Source organism: Xenopus laevis, chromosome 3S (genome assembly GCF_017654675.1).
Source record: "Xenopus laevis strain J_2021 chromosome 3S, Xenopus_laevis_v10.1, whole genome shotgun sequence".
NCBI classification, from domain to species: Eukaryota; Metazoa; Chordata; class Amphibia; order Anura; family Pipidae; genus Xenopus; species Xenopus laevis.
The window spans coordinates 112863972-112884527 of NC_054376.1; the positions used below are offsets into that span (position 1 = coordinate 112863972).

The 20556-nt window shown below is 35.9% G+C and overlaps 1 protein-coding gene across 2 annotated transcripts in view; it reads left to right on the forward strand.

Annotated features, from left to right (window-relative positions):
- The window catches only part of LOC108712409 (teneurin-2), a 1104728-nt gene that overhangs the window by 595367 nt on the left and 488805 nt on the right, over window positions 1–20556 (forward strand). For both annotated transcript variants that reach the window (XM_041588750.1, XM_041588751.1), the window contains one exon: window positions 7837–8046. In XM_041588750.1, the coding sequence (XP_041444684.1) occupies window positions 7837–8046 (210 nt within the window). The remainder of the gene's footprint in view (window positions 1–7836; window positions 8047–20556) is intronic.

Here is a 20556-nt window from a genome sequence, read left to right on the forward strand (position 1 = left end):
AAGAAAATAGTACCCAGGAACTACAAATAGACATTTCCTGAAAATGAAATCATTTACAAAATTAACTTTCAGGGAGGTATTTATTAAACCTTGAAGTTTTCTAATTTTTCTAAAACTTTTAACTTTTTTTAAATCATTTTAAAAATAACAATTTGAACTAACTTCCAACCACGATTTGGCTTTATTTACTAAAATGTCCGAACAAAAATTGTACACATGGGAAAATCATGAGACAATTTGAATTGTGTGACTTTTTAAATTGTCTCCATAAAACCACAAATTCAGCATCAAACAGCCCAAAACCTCAAAAATCATGAAGGCAAAAAACATCTTCCAATTGTTAACAGGACATCTGCCAATGACTTTTCCATGACTTCGACAGGTTTTAGCTGGAATAATTTTGGATTCATAATTTTAGCATCTTTGGAGCATATGAATCTCAAAAAGTTAAAATTGTCTTTCCTCTTAAAATTTGTATTGTTCCACTTAAATACTCGACCAGAAAAATTTGAGGTTGAATAAATAGGCCCCTAAATGCCTTATGGAAATATTGTGCACAGCTTCTGCCTCTCAGTCTGGAATTTAAATGCTGTGTCTCATCACTAATTTGAGTCTCCCAAGCAAACAGTATACAACCTTTTATAGATTTATTTTCCTCATTCATCTATTCAGAGTGTATTTTTATTTTTAAGTTGTATTTTCAAGACAGACTAGATAGCTGGGAATAAATCATCTAAATAATCAACCATAAAAATTAAAAAAAAAGACTGTCCTGGAGTAACTGTCTAGATTATGCTTACATTATATATAATGAACTTTTCCATTAATAGGAGATTATGCGGGGAATGTAATAAAAATTGCAAACGGAAAAACTATTCGCAATGCGAAAAGTTATGCCTTTGCGTGGAAAATTTTGCTTTGTGCGAATTTAATATAGCTTTTGCGAGGCCGGAAACTGTTTAGCGACCACTTCCGACAGTGAAAGACCGTTTGCGAATTTTATAGTTTGCGCCAATGCGCAGTCAATGAAATAAAACTTCTTACTGAAAAAGTCGTTATGTTTGCTCCAAAAGATTACGACACCTTCAAGCACTTCTTATGAGTGTGCAATTAAAATTCGCAATGCGCAATTAAAAATTCGCAATGCAATAACAGTTTAAGGAACAATATTACCTTACGAGATGTGGATTTTTAGTCTTATTGGTGCGAATTGTTTTGCTCTTTGCGACTTTTATTACATTCCCCTGAAAATGCATTTAAAGGGGACCTGTCATCCAGACTTACATACATGCAATATGATAAAAGTCAGATTAAAAAAATCTATTTTTTATCAAGGGTCGAATTTTGAATAAAAGAAACTTCGAAATTCAAATAAAAAAAGACTAACCGAAATTTATAAAAAAAAAGTCAAAGTTTTTTTTTTCCAGGTGAAATTTGATTCAAAGTTTTTTCAAATTTTTTTTTCGATTTTTCAAAGTCCACCAATTAGGTTCTAGGAGGTTCCCCATAGGTTAAAACAGCAATTTGGCAGGTTCTAGCTGGCAAATGGTCAAAATCGAATTTGTAAAGAGGCAACACATGATAAATTTCGATATTCGAATTTTTATCAAATTTGAATTGAATTGGACTATTTCCTAGTTGAAGTACACAAAAAATAGTTTGAAACTCAATTTTTTTTTAATTCTAATATTCACTTCGACCCTTGATAAATCTGCCCCTTAATATTCTAAATAATATTAATCAGTGGTTGCTTACTGCCCGGTTGCAAATAATCCTAGTGGCTCTAATTTGAGGTTTCTACCTTTTCTCTTTTCTTTGTTTTGTTACTGTTGCTTTAATGTTGTTTTTCATTGGTATTTTAGTTCCTGAATTAATTTCTATTCCTCTAATAATTTACCCAAAAGTTCAGTGATTAATCTGATTTAACTGTGCACAACGCTGACTGCAATACGATGACCATGACATATTCATGTATATAAAGAATGTTCCATGTTCTTTAGAAATTGAGTGATTCGCATTTATTCAGTATACACAGTGGAATAACAAAGCCAGAGAATGAAAGAACCTGAACAGAAAAAAAGGCATCATCTTGGAAACAAATGTACATGTGTATATTACAGTGTGAAAGATAAACATTCATTCATTTACTGAGGGAATAATTACAAATACATCACTAATTGTTTCCTATGCAGAACAGTTCCTTTTGTCTATTGCAAAAGTTTACAAACAACTCAGAGTAGAAAACATTGCTTCAGGACAGCCTTGTGTTATTGTGCTTCAGATTATACCAGGTAGAGAGGAATCAAGGGGACGGGAATAAAACAGGCTACAGACTATCTGAAAATACGTCTCTCCCCTGCCATGTCTTTATCTGTGCATAAGTGCAGAACACATAATCAAGGACTTATATATTAACAGAATAACCCCACATGGTGACTTTCTGCTTTCTTTTTCCACTCATAAAGGGTTGTTAGATTTAATGGTTTATAAGTCCCTTTGATGTGTTGCTAAGGGCATTATCAGAGTGAGCACAGAGATCTACTGCATAAAAATGAAATTAGGTTACTTTAAGCTTATTAGGTATTTGCAGCTCACACAGATTTTTAATTAAAAAATAAGAGGCTCAAATTGTGTTATGTTAGCCCCAAAACATTCAGAGGGCCTAAAAGGTGTGTGAAGGTGTTTTATTTTCTTGCAGAGACAAATGCAACACAAGGTAAATGAGCCCAGCATTTCCCCCATAGACTCCATTTTATCCAAAAATTTTAAAAATGATTTCCTTTTCCTGTAATAATAAAACAGCAGCTTGTACTTGATCCAAACTAAGATATAATTAATCCTTATTGGAAGCAAAACCAGCCTACTGGGTTTAATTAATGTTTACATGATTTTCTAGTAGACATAGGGGCCCATACACTAAGCTCGAGTGAAGGAATAGAGGAAAAATACTTCGAATTTCAAAGTGTTTTTTTGGCTACTTCGACCATCGAATGGGCTACTTCGACCTTCGACTTTGAATCGAACGATTCGAACTAAAAATCGTTTGACTATTTGACCATTCGATAGTCGAAGTACTGTCTCTTTAAAAAAAACTTTGACCCCCTAGTTCGCCACCTAAAACCTACCGCGGCCAATGTTAGCCTATGGGGAAGGTCCCCATAGGCTTTCTATCAATTTTTTGATCAAAGGATAATCCTTCGATCGATGGATTAAAATCCTTTGAATCGTTCGATTCGAAGGATTTAATTGTTCGATCGAACGATTATTCCTTTGATCGTTCGTTCGATCGAATCAATTGCGCTAAATCCTTCGACTTCGATATTCAAAGTCAAAGGATTTTAATTTGGCAGTCAAATATCGAGGGTTAATTAACCCTCGATATTCGACCCTAGGTAAATTTGTCCCCTAAAGTATGTAGATCTAAATTACGGAAAGATCTGTTATCCAGAGAACCCCAGGTCCCCAGTGTATATTTGTATATATACACACACACGAACTGCCTTGCAATTTTCACTGCTCTCCAAAATTGCCCGCAAAACTTCATAACTGCATGGCTACAGCTATGCCTGCATTGGAATCGCACATATTCATCCCCCTTGGCTGTTTGTTGGCACAGAAAGCTAAGAGACCTGTAAACAGTAAGGACATGACTGCCTTGTGCCCGCTGAGAGTGCACTCCTAATACCAGCTTGTGCAGAGTGCAGAAAGGCCTAGGGGCCACATGCATTTAGAACAAGCACTAGGGGTTGCACTTTTGCATCTCTTAATGCCCTGACACTTCAATCCAGGGTCTCTTCTTTAGAATTTGTGCTCCCACTCCTGACCAGTAAATAGTTACTATTGATTAGTTGAGTACAGGTATGATTTTCTAGAAGACTTCAGGTATGAAGATCTAAATGACAGAAAGATCCATTATCTGGAAAACCCCAGGTTCCGAGCATTCTGGATAACAGGTCTCATACCTGTACAATAAAACCCTGTTACTATAGTTACTTTAGAAATGATATCGAGAGTTCATCTTTTATCTGTAATACAAGTGCTTCAGTGTACATTTTGTGCATGTTTTATTAGGAATTTTTAATACAACAGTGACCTACAGTAAGGGGCACATTTACTAAGCTTGAGTGAAGGATTCGAAGTAAAAAAACATTGAATTTCGAAGGGTTTTTTTTGGTACTTCGACCATCGAATAGGCTACTACGACCTTTGACTAAAAATCGTTCGACTATGCCACCATTCGATAAAGTACTGTCAAAAACTTTGACTACCTACTTCGGCACTTTAAACCTACTGAGCTACAATGTTAGCCTATGGAGACCTTCCCCATAAGTTTTCTATAGGGATGTCGCGGACTGTTCTGCGGCGAACTTGTTCGCGCGAACATCGGCTGTTCGCGTCCGCCGCAAGTTCGCGTCCGCCGCAAGTTCGCGAACGTCGCGCGACGTTCGCCAATAGGCGTTCGCGTCAAAATCGTTCGACCATTCGACCATTCGGTCGCTAAAATCGAACGATCGAACGATTAAAATCCTTCGATCGTTCGAATCGAACGATTTTCGGATGTTCGAAGTTCGCGAACTGTTCGCGAACTGTTCGCATTTTTTGCCGGTGTTCGCGAACGGCGTTCGCGAACACATTATCGGCGGTTCGCTACATCCCTAGTTTTCTAAGCTTTTTTTGATCAAAGGAAAATCCTTCGATCAATGGATTAAAATCCTTAGAATCGTTTGATTCGAAGGATTTAATCAAAGTATTTGTGGTATATCCTTCGACTTTGATATTCGAAGTCGAAGGATTTTACTTCGAGGGTCGAATATCGAGGGTTAATTAACCCTCGATATTCGACCCTTAGTAAATGTGCCCTCAAGTATTCATGTATATACAGTATGATTCTCACCTGTAAACACGTGGGCATTTGCAGGTGATTTTAAAGATTTCACTCAACATTTCTTGCAAGGAAAATAGCACAGGGCAAAATGCTTGAAACAACTTTTGTGCCTTAGACCCCGAGGGACTGATTTTCAAAGCGACACAAATCCACTTTGTCGACCTTTATTTATTGTATGAAGGTAACTAACGGAGGTAAGGGAAATGCTATGAAATAAATTAGGTTCAATTCAGTTATTTACGAGCTTTCCGAATTGTTTTTTGAACGCGACCAAAGAGCACATTCAGCTCCGCTTGGAAATAAAGGGATGAAAATGGGCAATGCCGCAAGTCATATATCATTTAGCACAAATCATTTCACATCCTAAAAATACTCTTTTTTTTTTTTTTACACAAACATAACCGTTTCCATAGATTGTAAGGAAACCATGATAATTTGCCTCTGTCCTTGCTGGGACCTGATCCCTTAGGCCTGCAGCTCAGCAGTTGTGCTAGCAGCTACAGGGTTAATTAGATAATAGGTAATCTGACATGGATCCAGTGCTCTCACTAATGTACTTAGGTTTTCCTGAGGTAAAAAAGTTACAGCATAGAACCCCATAAACTGCTAGTGGAGAATGTTGCCAAAAGTCTGGTATTGAGCAGTAAAACAGCTACAAAAAACAAAATAAAAAAATAAAGGCAATTTTTGCCTTTAAACACGGGGTGGTATGTTCTGTTTGTTATGTCTTGAGAAAGGTCCAGACTGGACCGCAACGTTGACAAATAAACTTCATTTTGCTTGATCTCATTATGAAGTCCTGGAGTGCGTCATTCCTTGGAACACGAAACGTTGGTTCACCAATAAACCTCCATTTGATTGGACTTTTTGTTTCAACTGATTTATTGTGGAGTGCCGTCACCGGTGGGATTATTTGAACTTTTACTTACTCATGGTCATGTGTCCCTACTCATTGGAAATGACATATTGGAGGCAGTCATGGGCATAATCACAAGTGGATTTATTGAATTGTCACATGTTCCCCCACATCAACGCATTTTGAACTTGAACCATCGTCAGGATATACAGCATATATATATATATATATATATATATATATATATATATATATATATATATATATATATATATATATATATATATATATATATACAATGAAGTTGGTTCGCATAAATTACACAGATTCGGCCCCTGCTTGGGGACTTTCTCAACCTTGTTTCATCTATTGTCAACTTGTTTATTCCCATTTCTATGGTCATTTATATATGTTCTGAGTTAGCAGATTTAATTCATGATTGTATTTCAAGACAGACAAGTGTATAGCTTTGACTTTTTTTATTTCTATATAAATATCAGGTATATTGATTTAAGAAGTGTGGTTCTGGGACATGATTTGAGAGAAGATATTTTATGTTTTCCGTTTGTTACGATTAACCAGTCAACAACTGCCTATGGTGATGATAGGAGTTGTAGTTTAAAACAGCCAGAACTCAGTGAGATTGGAGATCTCTGGAGCTCAGTAATTCAATGATTCAATGTATAGAAACAAAGAAAAGTTTGCTTGTTTGGCTTTCGCTTTAATTCAAGCCCGGTTTGTGTTTCTAAGGGATCCTAAACATTAATGGATCAGTAAAGTTGCTCACTTTAGCACATTTCCCGACCAAGGACTGCTGACTTGAACATTTTGTAGGTCAAAAACTCTGGCTATTTATCACTGAAACGGCTTCTGTTTTATATTGTCTGGAGGACAATGACCTGCAAATGGCAAAATATACAATAAAGTCTCACATGTAAATATTCATTCTTTTATTTATAGCTGAAAGATATGTTCTTTTTTTGTCACTTCAAGATACCAACTACAGAAATATCTGTTTTCTTTTTATAGTGTGAATGAGCAAAGCCAATGTTGATGCCAAAGTAATGCTTTTATTAAAATGATGAACTTATAATGCATAAATGCTGTACTCTAAAATCTGCAAATGAATGTATATTTATATGTACACCTTCGATTCACTGAATTTTTTAGTGCTAGATCATAAAGGGCATTTAAGACAAATGTACATAGAATATTATATTTATGCATATTTGTGTGTGTTACAAACATATGATGACATTGATTAAAGTTAAAATTACTGAACCTCTACACTAGTTTGGGCCTAAAAAAAATATATTTTACAGCATTTACCCAAATTACATGGACCATAAATATCCTTCCTACACTAACTAAATCCTTCCTGCCATTTTGTTCCATGTCCAATGACAACACTTGTACAATTGTGCCTGCAATTTTAAGGAAAATCTAGGGATCTTTACATTGCCCCATTTCCCATATGCTAAACCTTTAGCTACTGTAACAAATTCCTTTATACAAACATGAGATGGTTCACCATGAAAATGTAAGATGTGTTGAAACAAAGGGGCTAAGAAACACTTTAAAATACATAATATAGTGAATAAAGTAGCCTCTATTGTAAAATATAAGGATTTTATAATATCATAACAGTTACATGAGTTCTACGAAGCCAAAGGCTGAGTGCTTTAATACAGGAGGTTACTTCTAATGTCCTCATATTTATCAGCAATGGGTACTTTATTATTAATTTATTATAATACACAAGTTTTGGTGAACATTGTAACGAAATTACAACATTAAGCTCAGTTTATAACTGATGACATCACTAAGAGCTGTTAGGATATGTTATAAGGATATGATTTACAGGATCTTCATGGCTTTTGTGTATTTGATGCTTTTTTTAATGATTAGTACCAACTGGTCTCCTTTTGGATATGCAGTAGGTACATTGTTATATAAATTTGAGTCCATCTTGTATATATATGATAATATGGACCTATAATTTATGCTTCATGTTGTCTATACTGTACATAATTCTGTATTGTTTGCCTAATGACATCTTCATTACTGATCTTGAATCCCTCTTCCTCTTTCGTAGGTCGTCCCATTCCATCTACATCATCGTCCAGTCTTCTGCCATCTGCACAGCTGCCCAGTTCCCATAATCCCCCACCTGTTAGTTGCCAGATGCCTTTGCTAGACAGCAATACATCTCATCAGATTATGGACACTAACCCTGATGAGGAGTTCTCCCCTAATTCCTACCTGCTCAGAGCATGTTCAGGCCCAAAACAATCTTCCAGCAGTGGTAAGATCTTTTGATGTATTTAAGATTTAATTTAAATATGACATATCATGTTGACTATTTAATAGCTTTATGTACTCTTGTGAAAACACATTTCTGGTAAACCCAACATTTCTCATGAAGTAGTAGAGACAAGAGTGGGATTAGATAAGTAAGGAGTTCTCAACCCATTCTAGAAGTGTAGAGTGGTCACTTTGTTCAGCATGCATTTTCTTTTGAACTTTTAGTTCTGTCTAACTACCATCGTGGTTTCATTATACAAATGGTTAGGACTGTTAGTTGGCACTTGTGTTCATGTGCAACAATGGCTTATGGAAAACAATGTGAATTACCCAAGTCAAAGTTGAAGAAAAACATGGCTGCTAGTATGGTGAATCAGGCAACACAATGCTGTTTCTAGGTAGATCATAACTATTCAACCAATAGAAAGCACAAAGGAATAAAGAAGGCACAAAAAAAAACACTACTATTGTACTCCAAAGCAGAAAGTATATAGTTATATATAGTGATTATTATTATTATTATTTTTTACATTATTTATTTTGTAAATATATGTTTTATTTTTATGACTTGTACTATCATTTTTACATCCATTCAAAGTACAGGCATGGGATCAGTTATCTGGAAACCTATTATCCAGGGAATTCTGAATTACGGAAAGGCCATTTCCCATAGACTCCATTTTATCCAAATAAAAAAATATTTCCTTTTTCCCTGCAATAATAAAGCAGTACATTGTACTTGATCCCAACTAATTAATTCTTGGAAGCAAAACTAGCCAATTGGGTTTATTTAAAGTTTCCACGATTTTCTAGTAGACTTTAGGTATGAAGATTTACAAATTACAGAAAGACCCAGATCTCAAGCATTCTGGATAACAGGTCTGATACCTATATTATGTTTTATTACATTGTCTATGACATACTTGATTTATGTTGTAGCTACAGTAGCTGGGCAGCATTATTATGTTATTAGTGATATAATGTCAGCTATTAAGGCTTTACATTAACAAAGCTGATAGGGTTGTGACCTCACCCCATTAATATTGTGCACATTGTGAATGCATATACAGTATGTGATCCATTATCTAGAAACTCTTATCCAGAAAGTTCCAAATTACAGGAAGGCTATCTCCCATGGACTCCATTTTAATCAAATAATTAAAAAAATTAAAAGGATTTAATTAGTTACAGTAATAATAAAACAGTACCTTGTACTTGTTTTGCCCAGAATGCCACACATTCTATTTCAAAATTTCAAAATATTCCAAAGGGGGCATCTTTGAGGCTTTATAATTCCACTGTGTACTTGTTTTGCTTCTCATGAGGAACTCAAATGGTTAACAGGTGGGGAATCTTGGATTCTCCAGTTATTTATTATGGGGGCAGAGGGAAACATTCTGGTAACATAACTCTCAAAAACATACCTGAACTGACCAAAACCCTGTGTGCCATTAGCTTGAAGTCAGAATGTGAAATGAATACATCTCTGACTACTGTGTAATACCAGTTGTTGGCCAACCAAGGTTCTGGGGAGTTGTAATTCACAACAGCTGCAAGACTGCTATAGCTCTTTCCTGCTGTGTATCTTATTTTATAAATTGTATTTGACAAAGTAGACATAATATCAGTGAGCATTGTGAGATTCCTTTTGTCAATTAATGAGTTCACAAAACATTACAAAAGATACTGAACAATAACTCTTCAGCTAGCAAGAACATGTATTTGTTCTCTAACTACCTTTCCCGGCAATACCAAGGCTAATACTCCTAGCCTGTACAGCTTCATGCACGTGCTTCGAAATCTCTAATTCTATGACTGTTCTCTGCATGTGTTAATTATCATGCAAATTGTTGAAATCTGGGATGCGTTAGGGAAGAAGGATGACAAAAATGAGGAAATGAAATGTCTCTTCTAATTGTATGCCATTTGCGTTTCTAGACATACTCAACAAATCACATTTTTCTTAGTTCATTTCACTCTCGAGTATCTTTTTTATATTAACTGTGATTTAAGGCATGCAAAACTATTAGTGAATCTCCATTACCAAAAAGAATTACTTACAAATTCTAAGTAGGCACAGTGCATCACTGCAGCTTTTTTATTTTTAAAGATTTGCCCTTAAGGAATTCAGGATGGTTGCAGTTTGCATACTCATAAAATAAAACAATGCTTGCGCTGTTACATTAGCATGACTCGAGCATAACAGATAATAACATATTTACGTTTTAATATTTTTAAATATGAAGTTTTACTTATATGGATATATTTAAAGCCATAGAAATTATTTCTCTTAAAGGGCAATTGAATATGGTCCCAGTTTATGAGTTACCGAGTTGTTCCCAGAGTTGCGACATCCTTTTGCTTTGCCTGAAATAATACACAAGTTGAATGACAGAAACGATGAAACCCTTTTATCCAAGTTCTGAAAAGGTTATAGACACATTTCAATGTATATTTTTGGTAAATGTATATCTTTTTCATTTCTTTCTGTCATGTGATTCTATAACAAATAAACTCATTCTCTATGTTTCTGCCTCACCCTCCAATTGTTCCCAGTGAGAAACTGCTTTAGGTTTTTATACAAAACCCATCTCTCTTTCCTAAAATATTTTCTAGTGTAATCAAATTCTCTTTAAAAAGCCAGATAAGGGAGCATACGTAAATTCAAAATGGAAATAATTTAGTTAATAGGCTTTGAAAAAATAAATGTATGATTTTATTTTTCTTAGTACTGGGATAGCATCTTTTATCCATAAATCCATTATCCTTAAAGCTTCAATTTATGGGAAGTTTGTTTCCCATAGACTCCAGCTTACTCAAATAATTTATATTATTACAAATTATTTTCTTTTCCTCTGTAATAGTAAAACAGTACCTTGTACTTGATGCCTTAAAAAAAGTATATATTTTAAAAATATATATATTTCATTAAAAAATAACTTACCAATTCTCCACTTGTGCTCCTCTTCAGGAATGGCGACAGGGTGACGATCCATAGTGCATCGCTCGATTTCTCCTTCCTGGTTATCTCCAATAGAAGGCAGGGAGAAGAAATCGAGTGTCGCATGATGGATCGTTGCCCTGACGCCGTTTCTGAAGAGGAGCGCAAGTGGAGAATCGGTAAGTTATTTCTTAATAAAGACTTTGCGAATGTAAAGTTAAAAGTGTCTTGGTGGTTTTTTTTTTGTTAAGTAGAAACAAATTTTTTTTTAATTTTTTTTTAATTTTTTCATGTTTAAGCTGCATAAATCCATATATGTGTCAAAAACATCCTATTGGGTGTTATTCATGTTTAAATTATTTTTTAGTAGTCTCAAAGTATGGAGATCCAGTTTACAGAAAGACCCCTTATACGGAAAACCTCAGGTCCCAAGCATTTTTAATAACATGTCCCATACCTGTATATCCTATACAAGAGTTATTGTTACAAGACTCACATTGTAGTATTCATTAAAGATGTAGCCCAGACTGTGACAGTGGCAGACACAAGCCAAAGTACAAATTAATGAGAAATTGGAGTGATTATCCCAACTGAATCATGGTAGATAAGTGTGTAGATTAGTGGCTGATTTCGATACAATGTGCCAAGTGCCTATCTTGCTGTCCCTATTTCCAGCCCTGTTTTGACACCTGGAATCTAATATTCAAAAATAATCTGTCTCAATCTTCCAAAATCAAATAGAATAAACCAGTAAACTGTATTACTTATGCTGTAGATTTGCTCAATTTCATGATCCAGGATATAATTAATTTGACCCCAAAAAAGTCATCTTTTTTCAAATGAACCCAACGTAGGCCCTTTAAATGAAACCAACATCTGCTTTGTATCTTACTGGGCTGTAAGTCTCCCTGTCATGAGGTATGTCAGCAATTAGGATTCCTGTCTCTTTGAATTGGTGCCTCATGCAGAAGAGCTGTTATGAAGTGTGATGTATTTGGCAAATTGTCCCATATAAATCAACCCGAATATTGTCTACTGACACAAGGAAAAAAAGATTGACAACACTATAGTGACATTAAGAGCTACACACTCAAGATGACAACATTACCATAATTTTATAGACAGCGTTTCTCCATCTTGAAAATATTGTGTTACTTGACTTTCTCAATATAAATTGTTCTCCAAGTTCTTTTCCTTCTCTGCTGACACATTCAAGTATTTTAAGACCATGGATGGATAATCTGAAGTGCAATATGTCTTTTAATGTTGAGAGTATTAGTATCTGCATGTGTTACAAATTAGTATGATACAGTATGTTCAATTACTGTAAATATTTTATTCCCAATTGTTAGTGTTGATGTTTCTGCCAATAATTGTAACTAAAATGATGCAATGCAATCTTGAATTAACCCTCTAAGTGAGATATATTGTAAAGTCTATGGGGCAGATTTATTAAATGGTGAAGTGGCCATCACTATCAAAAATTCACCAGACATCCAATCCGCAGGGACATTGCCAATTTAATAACAGGTGTAGAGGACAATTTGCTAGTGAAGGAGTACATCTCTAGCTTGGTTTTACCAGGCAAATTTTCGTTACAGCGAAAGATAGTTACTATTTTCCATAACAGTACCCTTTTCGCCAGAGTTTCCTTCGCCAGCTTAGACCTGGCGAATTGATAAGCTACATCCTCGTTAGTCTTATGTCAGTGACCATTTGAGGCCTCAAGAAAAACCCAATGGCACACAGGTCTGCGTGGAAACTTCTAGTGTTTATTTAAAGCTGAGTGTAGCAACTGCACTGCACTCAGCTTTAAATAAACACTAGAAGTGTTCATGCAGACCTGTGTGCCATTGGGTTTTTCTTGAGGACTTGAATTGGAAGGTAGCCGAGCACCAGGCCCATCTTCATCAGTTTACAAGTAGGGTGTGCGAGAATACCCAACTTTTCTGTGACCATTTGAGGGGCATGCCACATTTGTTTTAGGATAGGCTTATGTCTAGGACAATAGAGGATCTCTTTTGCTTTTATTTTGCTTCCATGAACATTTGGCCACCAACATCTTTAATCCAGACATATATACGACCTATATGTACCTGCCCTATTCAAATTGACCTAAACGTAAGTGTACACTTGTAAGTTGTACGCTTAAGTTTTGCTAGGCAGAAACTAGCGTTAGCGAAAGTTCACTATTAAATGCTCGCGCTGACTAATTAACACTAGCGAAAGTTGGCCAATAATCGACTGCCGAGCCACAACTATGAATTTTAGTGAATTAGCCCTCACTACCAGACTGTGCAACAGTTTCTTCCCCCAAGCCATAAGGCTCCTGAATACTCAGGGACCAGACAGATCTCTCTCACACACACACTCCATTGGATACAATTGTTCTCTATGAGCACATCTGCACTTTGTCATGTTTTTTCTCATATTCTTACTACTATCATATCACAATGATACACCCATCATGTCTGACGTTTAGCATTATTTACTTAACATATTACATCTGCTGAGTGTGCACTGTCTTGTCCTGTCCCTGCACTATGCTGTCCTGTCCTGCAGGAGTTGCATATTTTTGCACTTGCACTTTTTGTCTGATGTTCGGTACATCTATGTTGTGTGTAGCACCATGGTCCTAGAGGAACGTTGTTTTGTTTCACTGTGTACTGTACAAACGTATATGGATGAAATGACAATAAACTCACTCTTGTCTCTAGACTCTTGGTATTGAATTAACGGCTGGCGAAGTGTAGTGAAGCCTTCAGTGATTTTGTCCCTAAGTGTTACAGCTTTTATATACTGGCAACAAGGTGTGCAGCAAGATCAAAATGTTCAACATTTGCAGTTTCATTCTTGATGATCTGGCACATCCACTTAAAACTTTTATTTTAGCCCTTCACACACCAACAGTCATCAGTATAATAAACAATATAATTGTGCATCAAGGGGAAATTCCATTGCTGGTATTAAGCAGACCATTAAAGTACCATAAATCTTTATTAGACATCATCAGAGCTCCCCTGCTTAAGATGAATCTGATTATAAGATTCTTAAAATGGCATTACATCACTGGTGTAATTGGTTTATCATTTGGAGAAACAACATCAATCATAACTTGTAAACTGCACAGTAAATGAGTTCAACCTTTACACAGAGGAAGTCTGATAGTGTCATTATTTCAACCCAATTTAAGTTCAAATATGGTTGCTTTTATTTATAATCTAATGTAAGACATAATCATAATAACAATAGTATTAACAACTTGATCTCAGTTGCTCTTTCGTGCTGTCATACAACTTCTTTCAGTGGAAGTAAAAGGACGTTATATGTGTTATACTGACCAAATGTTTACATGGAGAGCTTAATAATTAGTGATGGGCGAATTGTTTCGCTTTGCCGAAAAATTAGTGAATTTCGTGGCACAGGTATGGAATCTGTTATCTAGAAATCCGTTAAATCCAGAAAGCCTTTATAAAATGATTTCCTTTTTCTCTATAATAAAACAGTAACTTGTACTTGACCCCAGCTAAGATGAAATAAGTCCCTTTTGGAGGCAAAACAATCCCATTTGACTTAATACATGTTTTAATGATTTTTAGTAGACTTAGGGGCAAATTTACTCATGGTCGAATATCGAGGGTTAATTAACCCTCGATATTCGACTGCCGAATGGAAATCATTCGACTTCGAATATCGTCTCATATATATTGTCTCAATATGGTCTCATATTTGCACCACGACCCTTGGTGGGACATCCCTGCTTCCTTGCTAGTTAAACGGGCGCATGTTGCCATACCCTGTCTGCTCAATTACTGTTCACATTACATTTATACACCAAAATAATTGACCAAAATCAATGAATGCTAGACACCCTTGCATCTTATCCACAACTTAGAGCCTTATGTACCTTTTCTCACAATAACTGGGCTTTGTGAAATGGCAGCATTGAAACTACGCCAAATGCCAAATAGAAGACCATATGAAATTTCAAGTCCATCACCGGATGTTATATCAGTCTAATCACATTATTTATTACTTTCTAAGCTTGCAATCCCACCCTTTCATGTTGTCCACAAGTTAGTGCTCTTTCTTTCTCTCTTTTCTTTCTCTCTATTTATCAGCACTTCTAATTATGTTCAAACGTGATCTTTATTGTATCCATAAAGATCACAACTGAACATAGCTGGCAGTGCTACTCCTTTGGATAAGATATTTTATATATATATATATATATATATATATATATATATATATATATATATATATATATATATATATATATATATATATATCACACCCTAATATTGGGTGCTGCCACTGTTGGTGGGAAGGCTCCAGACAACATATTTCCTATTCCAAAGTAAAACAATCAGGTTCAGATAGGCAAGGGCAATTTGATCATAAGTGGAGCTTTCTAAGTGGAGCATGACGGTCAGATCACTACTTGTGCCATAAGCCTAAAAGTTACCCCAAACAAATACTGACAACTACTGGAACTGGGATCATTCCAAATTTCTTTGGGTTTGTTTCACAAATTCATGCTAATTTCCATTGCTGCGTAGAAGAAATCTTTTTAATGTAGCATATAGTGATGGGCGAATCTGCTGTGTTTCGCTTCGCTGAATAATTTGCGAATTTCTGGAGAAATTTGTGAAACGACGAAAAATTTGCGAAATTGGTTTGCTGTGTGCTTCTATTTTGTAGTGCATCATTTTTGCAGAGTGCGTTTTTTGACGTGCGCTTCCGGCTTATTTGGCGCATGCATTGCAAGACATATTTGCTTACAGACAGTTATAGCTGTGAATCCTAAAGATCCACAGGTGGTTTTATTTCTTGAATAAAAGTCAAACAGTATTAAATGTCTAGTGTCTGTCCTATGCTCACAGTCCCTGCTGATATATACTCCCCGGCATACCGGAGATGTCGGGAGTTGTACCATGCAATAATTGTAGGTTGCGGGTTCTGCACCTCCACTATTAGAGCTCAGAGGGTTAAGCAAGTAATGATGATTAGCAAATGTTAAGTCTCCTACTGAATGTGGAATGAGGCTGACAATGCCCAGCTATTATATGTTCTAGCAACTCCAGACCAGTCCCATATAACTCTACCCGCCCTAACCCAATGGGTTAATAAACAGTTAACTCAAGACTTTCCGTTTCACTCTGCTTCCGAATGCCAGGCAGATGCCTCTCCAACAATGCCTACTGGCGACCTCTAGCGGCACCGCAACTCTGCCAGCTCAGCAGCCTCCCAGAGGAACATTAACTTTCCCAAAGTCCTGCCCGAGCCGGAGTGCGAGCAAAGCCCCAGACTTGGCAGTGCTGCTGCTCCATCTTTCCAGGCTCCCTGATTCCCCAAGGCTGGAGTTGGAGCCCAGGCAGGCAGACAATGCCGGGCATCCCTACAGAGCAAAGCCCCCCTGTGCAACATGCATCTCATGGTTCCAGTTCCCGGTGCCACTTTGCCGGGATTTTCTCTTGGATGTTTTTTTCCCTATATTTCTCTCTCAGTCAGTTTCTATGTGTCAATCCCCTTCTCATTCCACAACTTTTGCAAACAAATTCGCCCGTGGCAAAACTGACAAATTTGTCACAAATGTTTCGCCCATCACTCATTGCATATTGTAATGCATTCCTAGTACATGTTTTCCATTAATAATGTAAAGTATATCTGTTTACAATTAGACCTGTATTATTATGATTGCAAATCCCTTTAGCTAAGGAGGATTCATGTGATGACACCTGTCACTAATTGAATGCATTGTGGGATTTCTCCGATGAAGTGCCTTTAAGCATGATGAATTTTTGTACATGACAGTTTTGTTTAGAAGTGTGTTAACAATGTCACCATAAACAAGTGTTTGCTTACTTAATGTTTTCAAATACTGTGCCTTAATAACTATAAAATATAACATTTATAAACAAAGCCATAACAGATCACTCTGCTGTGAACAATAAATAGTAGAAATAAAACAGACAGAACCTTAATTCTCATTGGCTGCTACCAAAAACTAGTGGTTCAATAATAAATAAATGGCAAATGTATTTGAATTCAAACGGAAGGATACCCAGCAGTTACTAAACACTTTAGTGTATTGACACCTTTATCAAAGCAGAATTAATCACAACTGACTACTTTGCACATTTGCGTGTTAGAGCTCAGAGACAGAACATTGCTACCCTAACGAATCATGTATACTTGGAACATGGCCAACAGGGGGATTAACCAGTTCAGAAATGCTCTTTTTTGAACTTAATCACATCATTCCAAAGTTGAAAATAGTGTGGTATGCTGCAAATATCTAAATGATATTTTGAAAAATGTGGAGAAAAATAACAGTTTAGGGCATCATTCCTTTTGTCTATCCATCCTGTTTATTTGTGAGTTTTTTTCAGTCATGGATTTTATTCCAAAATAGAATAAAGAAGGTGCACACCCTTAAACCAAAATTGTGGGGTGCTGATCCATAGGGGGCTCCCCATGAGGGTCTCCAAAAGGGATTACAAATATTACAAAAAATGAATTGCACACCCAATTCCAAAAATAATGAATTTATTACAAAATAGCAATTACAAAAATATACAAAAATTATATAAAGAGGTGAACCCAATGCGTTTTTGACCTTAAGGGTCTTCCTCAGGGGCACAAATAGACAAAAAAATAAGAAAAAGGCAGCCTAGAATATGGATTTTATTCCATCATCTGGATGGATGGAATTATACTTTTTTTTTAAAAGAAAAAAAAAAAATTTGCTTGAGGTATTTGTAATACAGGTGTGGAATTGGTTATCCAGAAACCTGTTATCCAGAAAGTTACGAATTACGGAAAGGCCGTCTCTCATAGACTCCATTTTATTCAAACAATCCTAACATTTTTAAAAACAATTTCCCTTTCCTCTGTAACAGTACATTGTACTTGATCCAAACTAAGATATAATTAATCCTTAATGGACGCAAAACAGGCCAATTGGGTTTATTTAATGCAGCAGGCCAGGCCGGCCAGGCACCCTAGGCAACCTTACCGGTCGCAGTGCTCAATAGGCGCATGCACATGTGTGAATAAATGCAAATGCCTACCATGTCTACCCCTACCACAGCCCTGATTTAATGGCTACATGATTTTCTTAAGGAAGGAAGATCTAAATTACAGAAAGATCTATTATCTGGTCCTGAGCATGGATTACAGGTCCAATACCTGTACTTTTTTTTAATGTATTTTAACCTTGCTCCAGGCGTAAAAACCAAGAAAAAACCTAAAAAGAATCTACCGGTTACTGTATGGTAAGTTTATTTTGCTCTTCAATTAATGCAAATTTTAATCGAGAATGCCTAAAAGCTTTGAGCAAACAGAAGCTTGAAAAATGAGGCTGCAAAATATTAAGTAAATGTTTTCTTTCATTTTGTCACTTATTATAAATCACTTTTATTCTTCCTAGTTAACTACTCTCCAGTAGCATCTCCTTATTCATGATTCGATTTTCTGCAGCATGGATATGGTTTTTAATAAAGAATAGTGGAAAATGTGCTGTGTTTATTGGGAAATTCCATAATCTTTTATACACACACACACACCACTGAAGCAACACATTACTAGTATCAGTTTATCCTAAGACTTTCTTAACTTTGATTTCAGAAATAAGAGCAAAATAGTAATAAACAGATAGATAGGCATAACATAACATACATTGCATATACGGTACATTTAGTAACACATTTTCACACAATTGGCACATATAGTGAAAATGAAAAAGGTATATATTAAGCTGATATTTCAGTACCTTTATTAAGTTTGATAGTTTATGGTACTGTAAAAATATAGCATACCTATCACATCCCAAAATGCAAAAAGCGGTCTTTTATTATAGGTGGGACAAGGTGTGAAATGCAGAAAAAAACCCTAGACCATGCTGCCATGTTTTTCACACTTTGCATTCCGTCTAATGGGGGAGCACCCAAAACCATAGATCCTTGTGCTCCATTGAGATGCTTAGAGGTACAGATCACACATATGTCTCGGGTATAGTGATGGGCGAATTTATTTGCCAGGCGCGAATTCACGGCGAATTTTCGCGATTCGCCACCAGCAAATAAATTTGCGAAACGCCCGCGAAATTCGCCGGTGTCAAAAAAAAATTTCGTAAAAAAACGTACGCCGGTGTCAAAAACGAGACGCCGACGACGTTGCGCAAATTCGCCCATCACTACTCGGATACAGTGCTTTTGCGCTTAAGCCACAGCCTAAATAAATTACCCCTTAAAAGCTAAAATGTAGTTTCCAAAGATACAATCAAAATACATATAATGGGAGGGGGTGTTTTATTTTTTCAACCCTGTTCTTCTCATTTTGGCACCAGGGAATTTTTTAATTAGTAAAATTTGCAGTCATATCCAACTTATTACTATAAAATGCCTCTAGTGTACTTATAATTTCTCAGGAATATAAGGGTCTTAACCCTCAATATTTGACTAGGAATTAAAATCCTTCGACTTCAGATATCGAAGTCGAAGGATTTAGCACAGATAGTTCGATCGAACGATCAAAGGATTTTAATCCAACGATCTAAGGAATATCCTTCGATCAAAAAAAGTTAGCCAAGCCTATGGGGACCTTCCCTATAGGCTAACATTGACTTCGGTCGCTTTTAGATGGCGAACTAGGGGGTCGAAGTTTTTTTTAAAGAGACAGTACTTCGACTATCGAATGGTCGAATAGTCGAAGGATTTTTACTATAAATCCTTCGATTCAAAGTCGTAGTTGAAGGTCGAAGTAGCCCATTCGATGGTCGAAGTAGCCCAAAAAAAACGTCGAAATTCGAAGTTTTTTACCTTCGAATGCTTCACTCGAAGTTAGTGAATCGGCCCCTAGAAGAGTTTTCACCTAGTTCTGATTCTTGAAACCTTTGATATTCTGGAACTTGAAGTTACAGTCAGTAATATTTCTCAAACTCGTACATTGGACATAATATTAGATATAAATAAATGCAAAGTTTGGTTGCATTAAAGATAAAGTGCTAAGTGTTAGAGAGACCAGAGGAAGCAGGTCTATAAACCCTATATTAAGGGTTTGATTCGTCAATATTCAAATTAGAATTTTTGCCTCAGTTCAATTTTTTTTGCACAAAAACTCACAAATAAGAATTATATTTTAAAAAAACTTGAATTTTGGTACAGGTATGTGACCTGTTATCCAGAATGGTCAGGACCTGGGGTTTTCAGGATAATGGATCTTTCCATAATTTGAACATTAAATAAATCCAATAGGATTGTTTTGATTCCAATAAGTATTAATTATATCTTAATTAGGATCAAGTACAAGGTACTATATTATTATTATTACAAAGAAAAAAGGAAAGAATTTTTTAAAGTTTATTTGGATAAAATGGAGACAACCATTCCTTAAATTCAAAGCTTTCTGAATAATGGGCTTCTGGATAACAGATCCCATGCATGTATACATTAAGCACGAAAAACTTGAAAACGAATTTAAGTAGAAGTCAAGGTGTTGTCCTAGGCAAAATTCAAGCTATTTTTTTTACTTAAAGATTTTCAATTTTTTCGAGTTATTTTGACC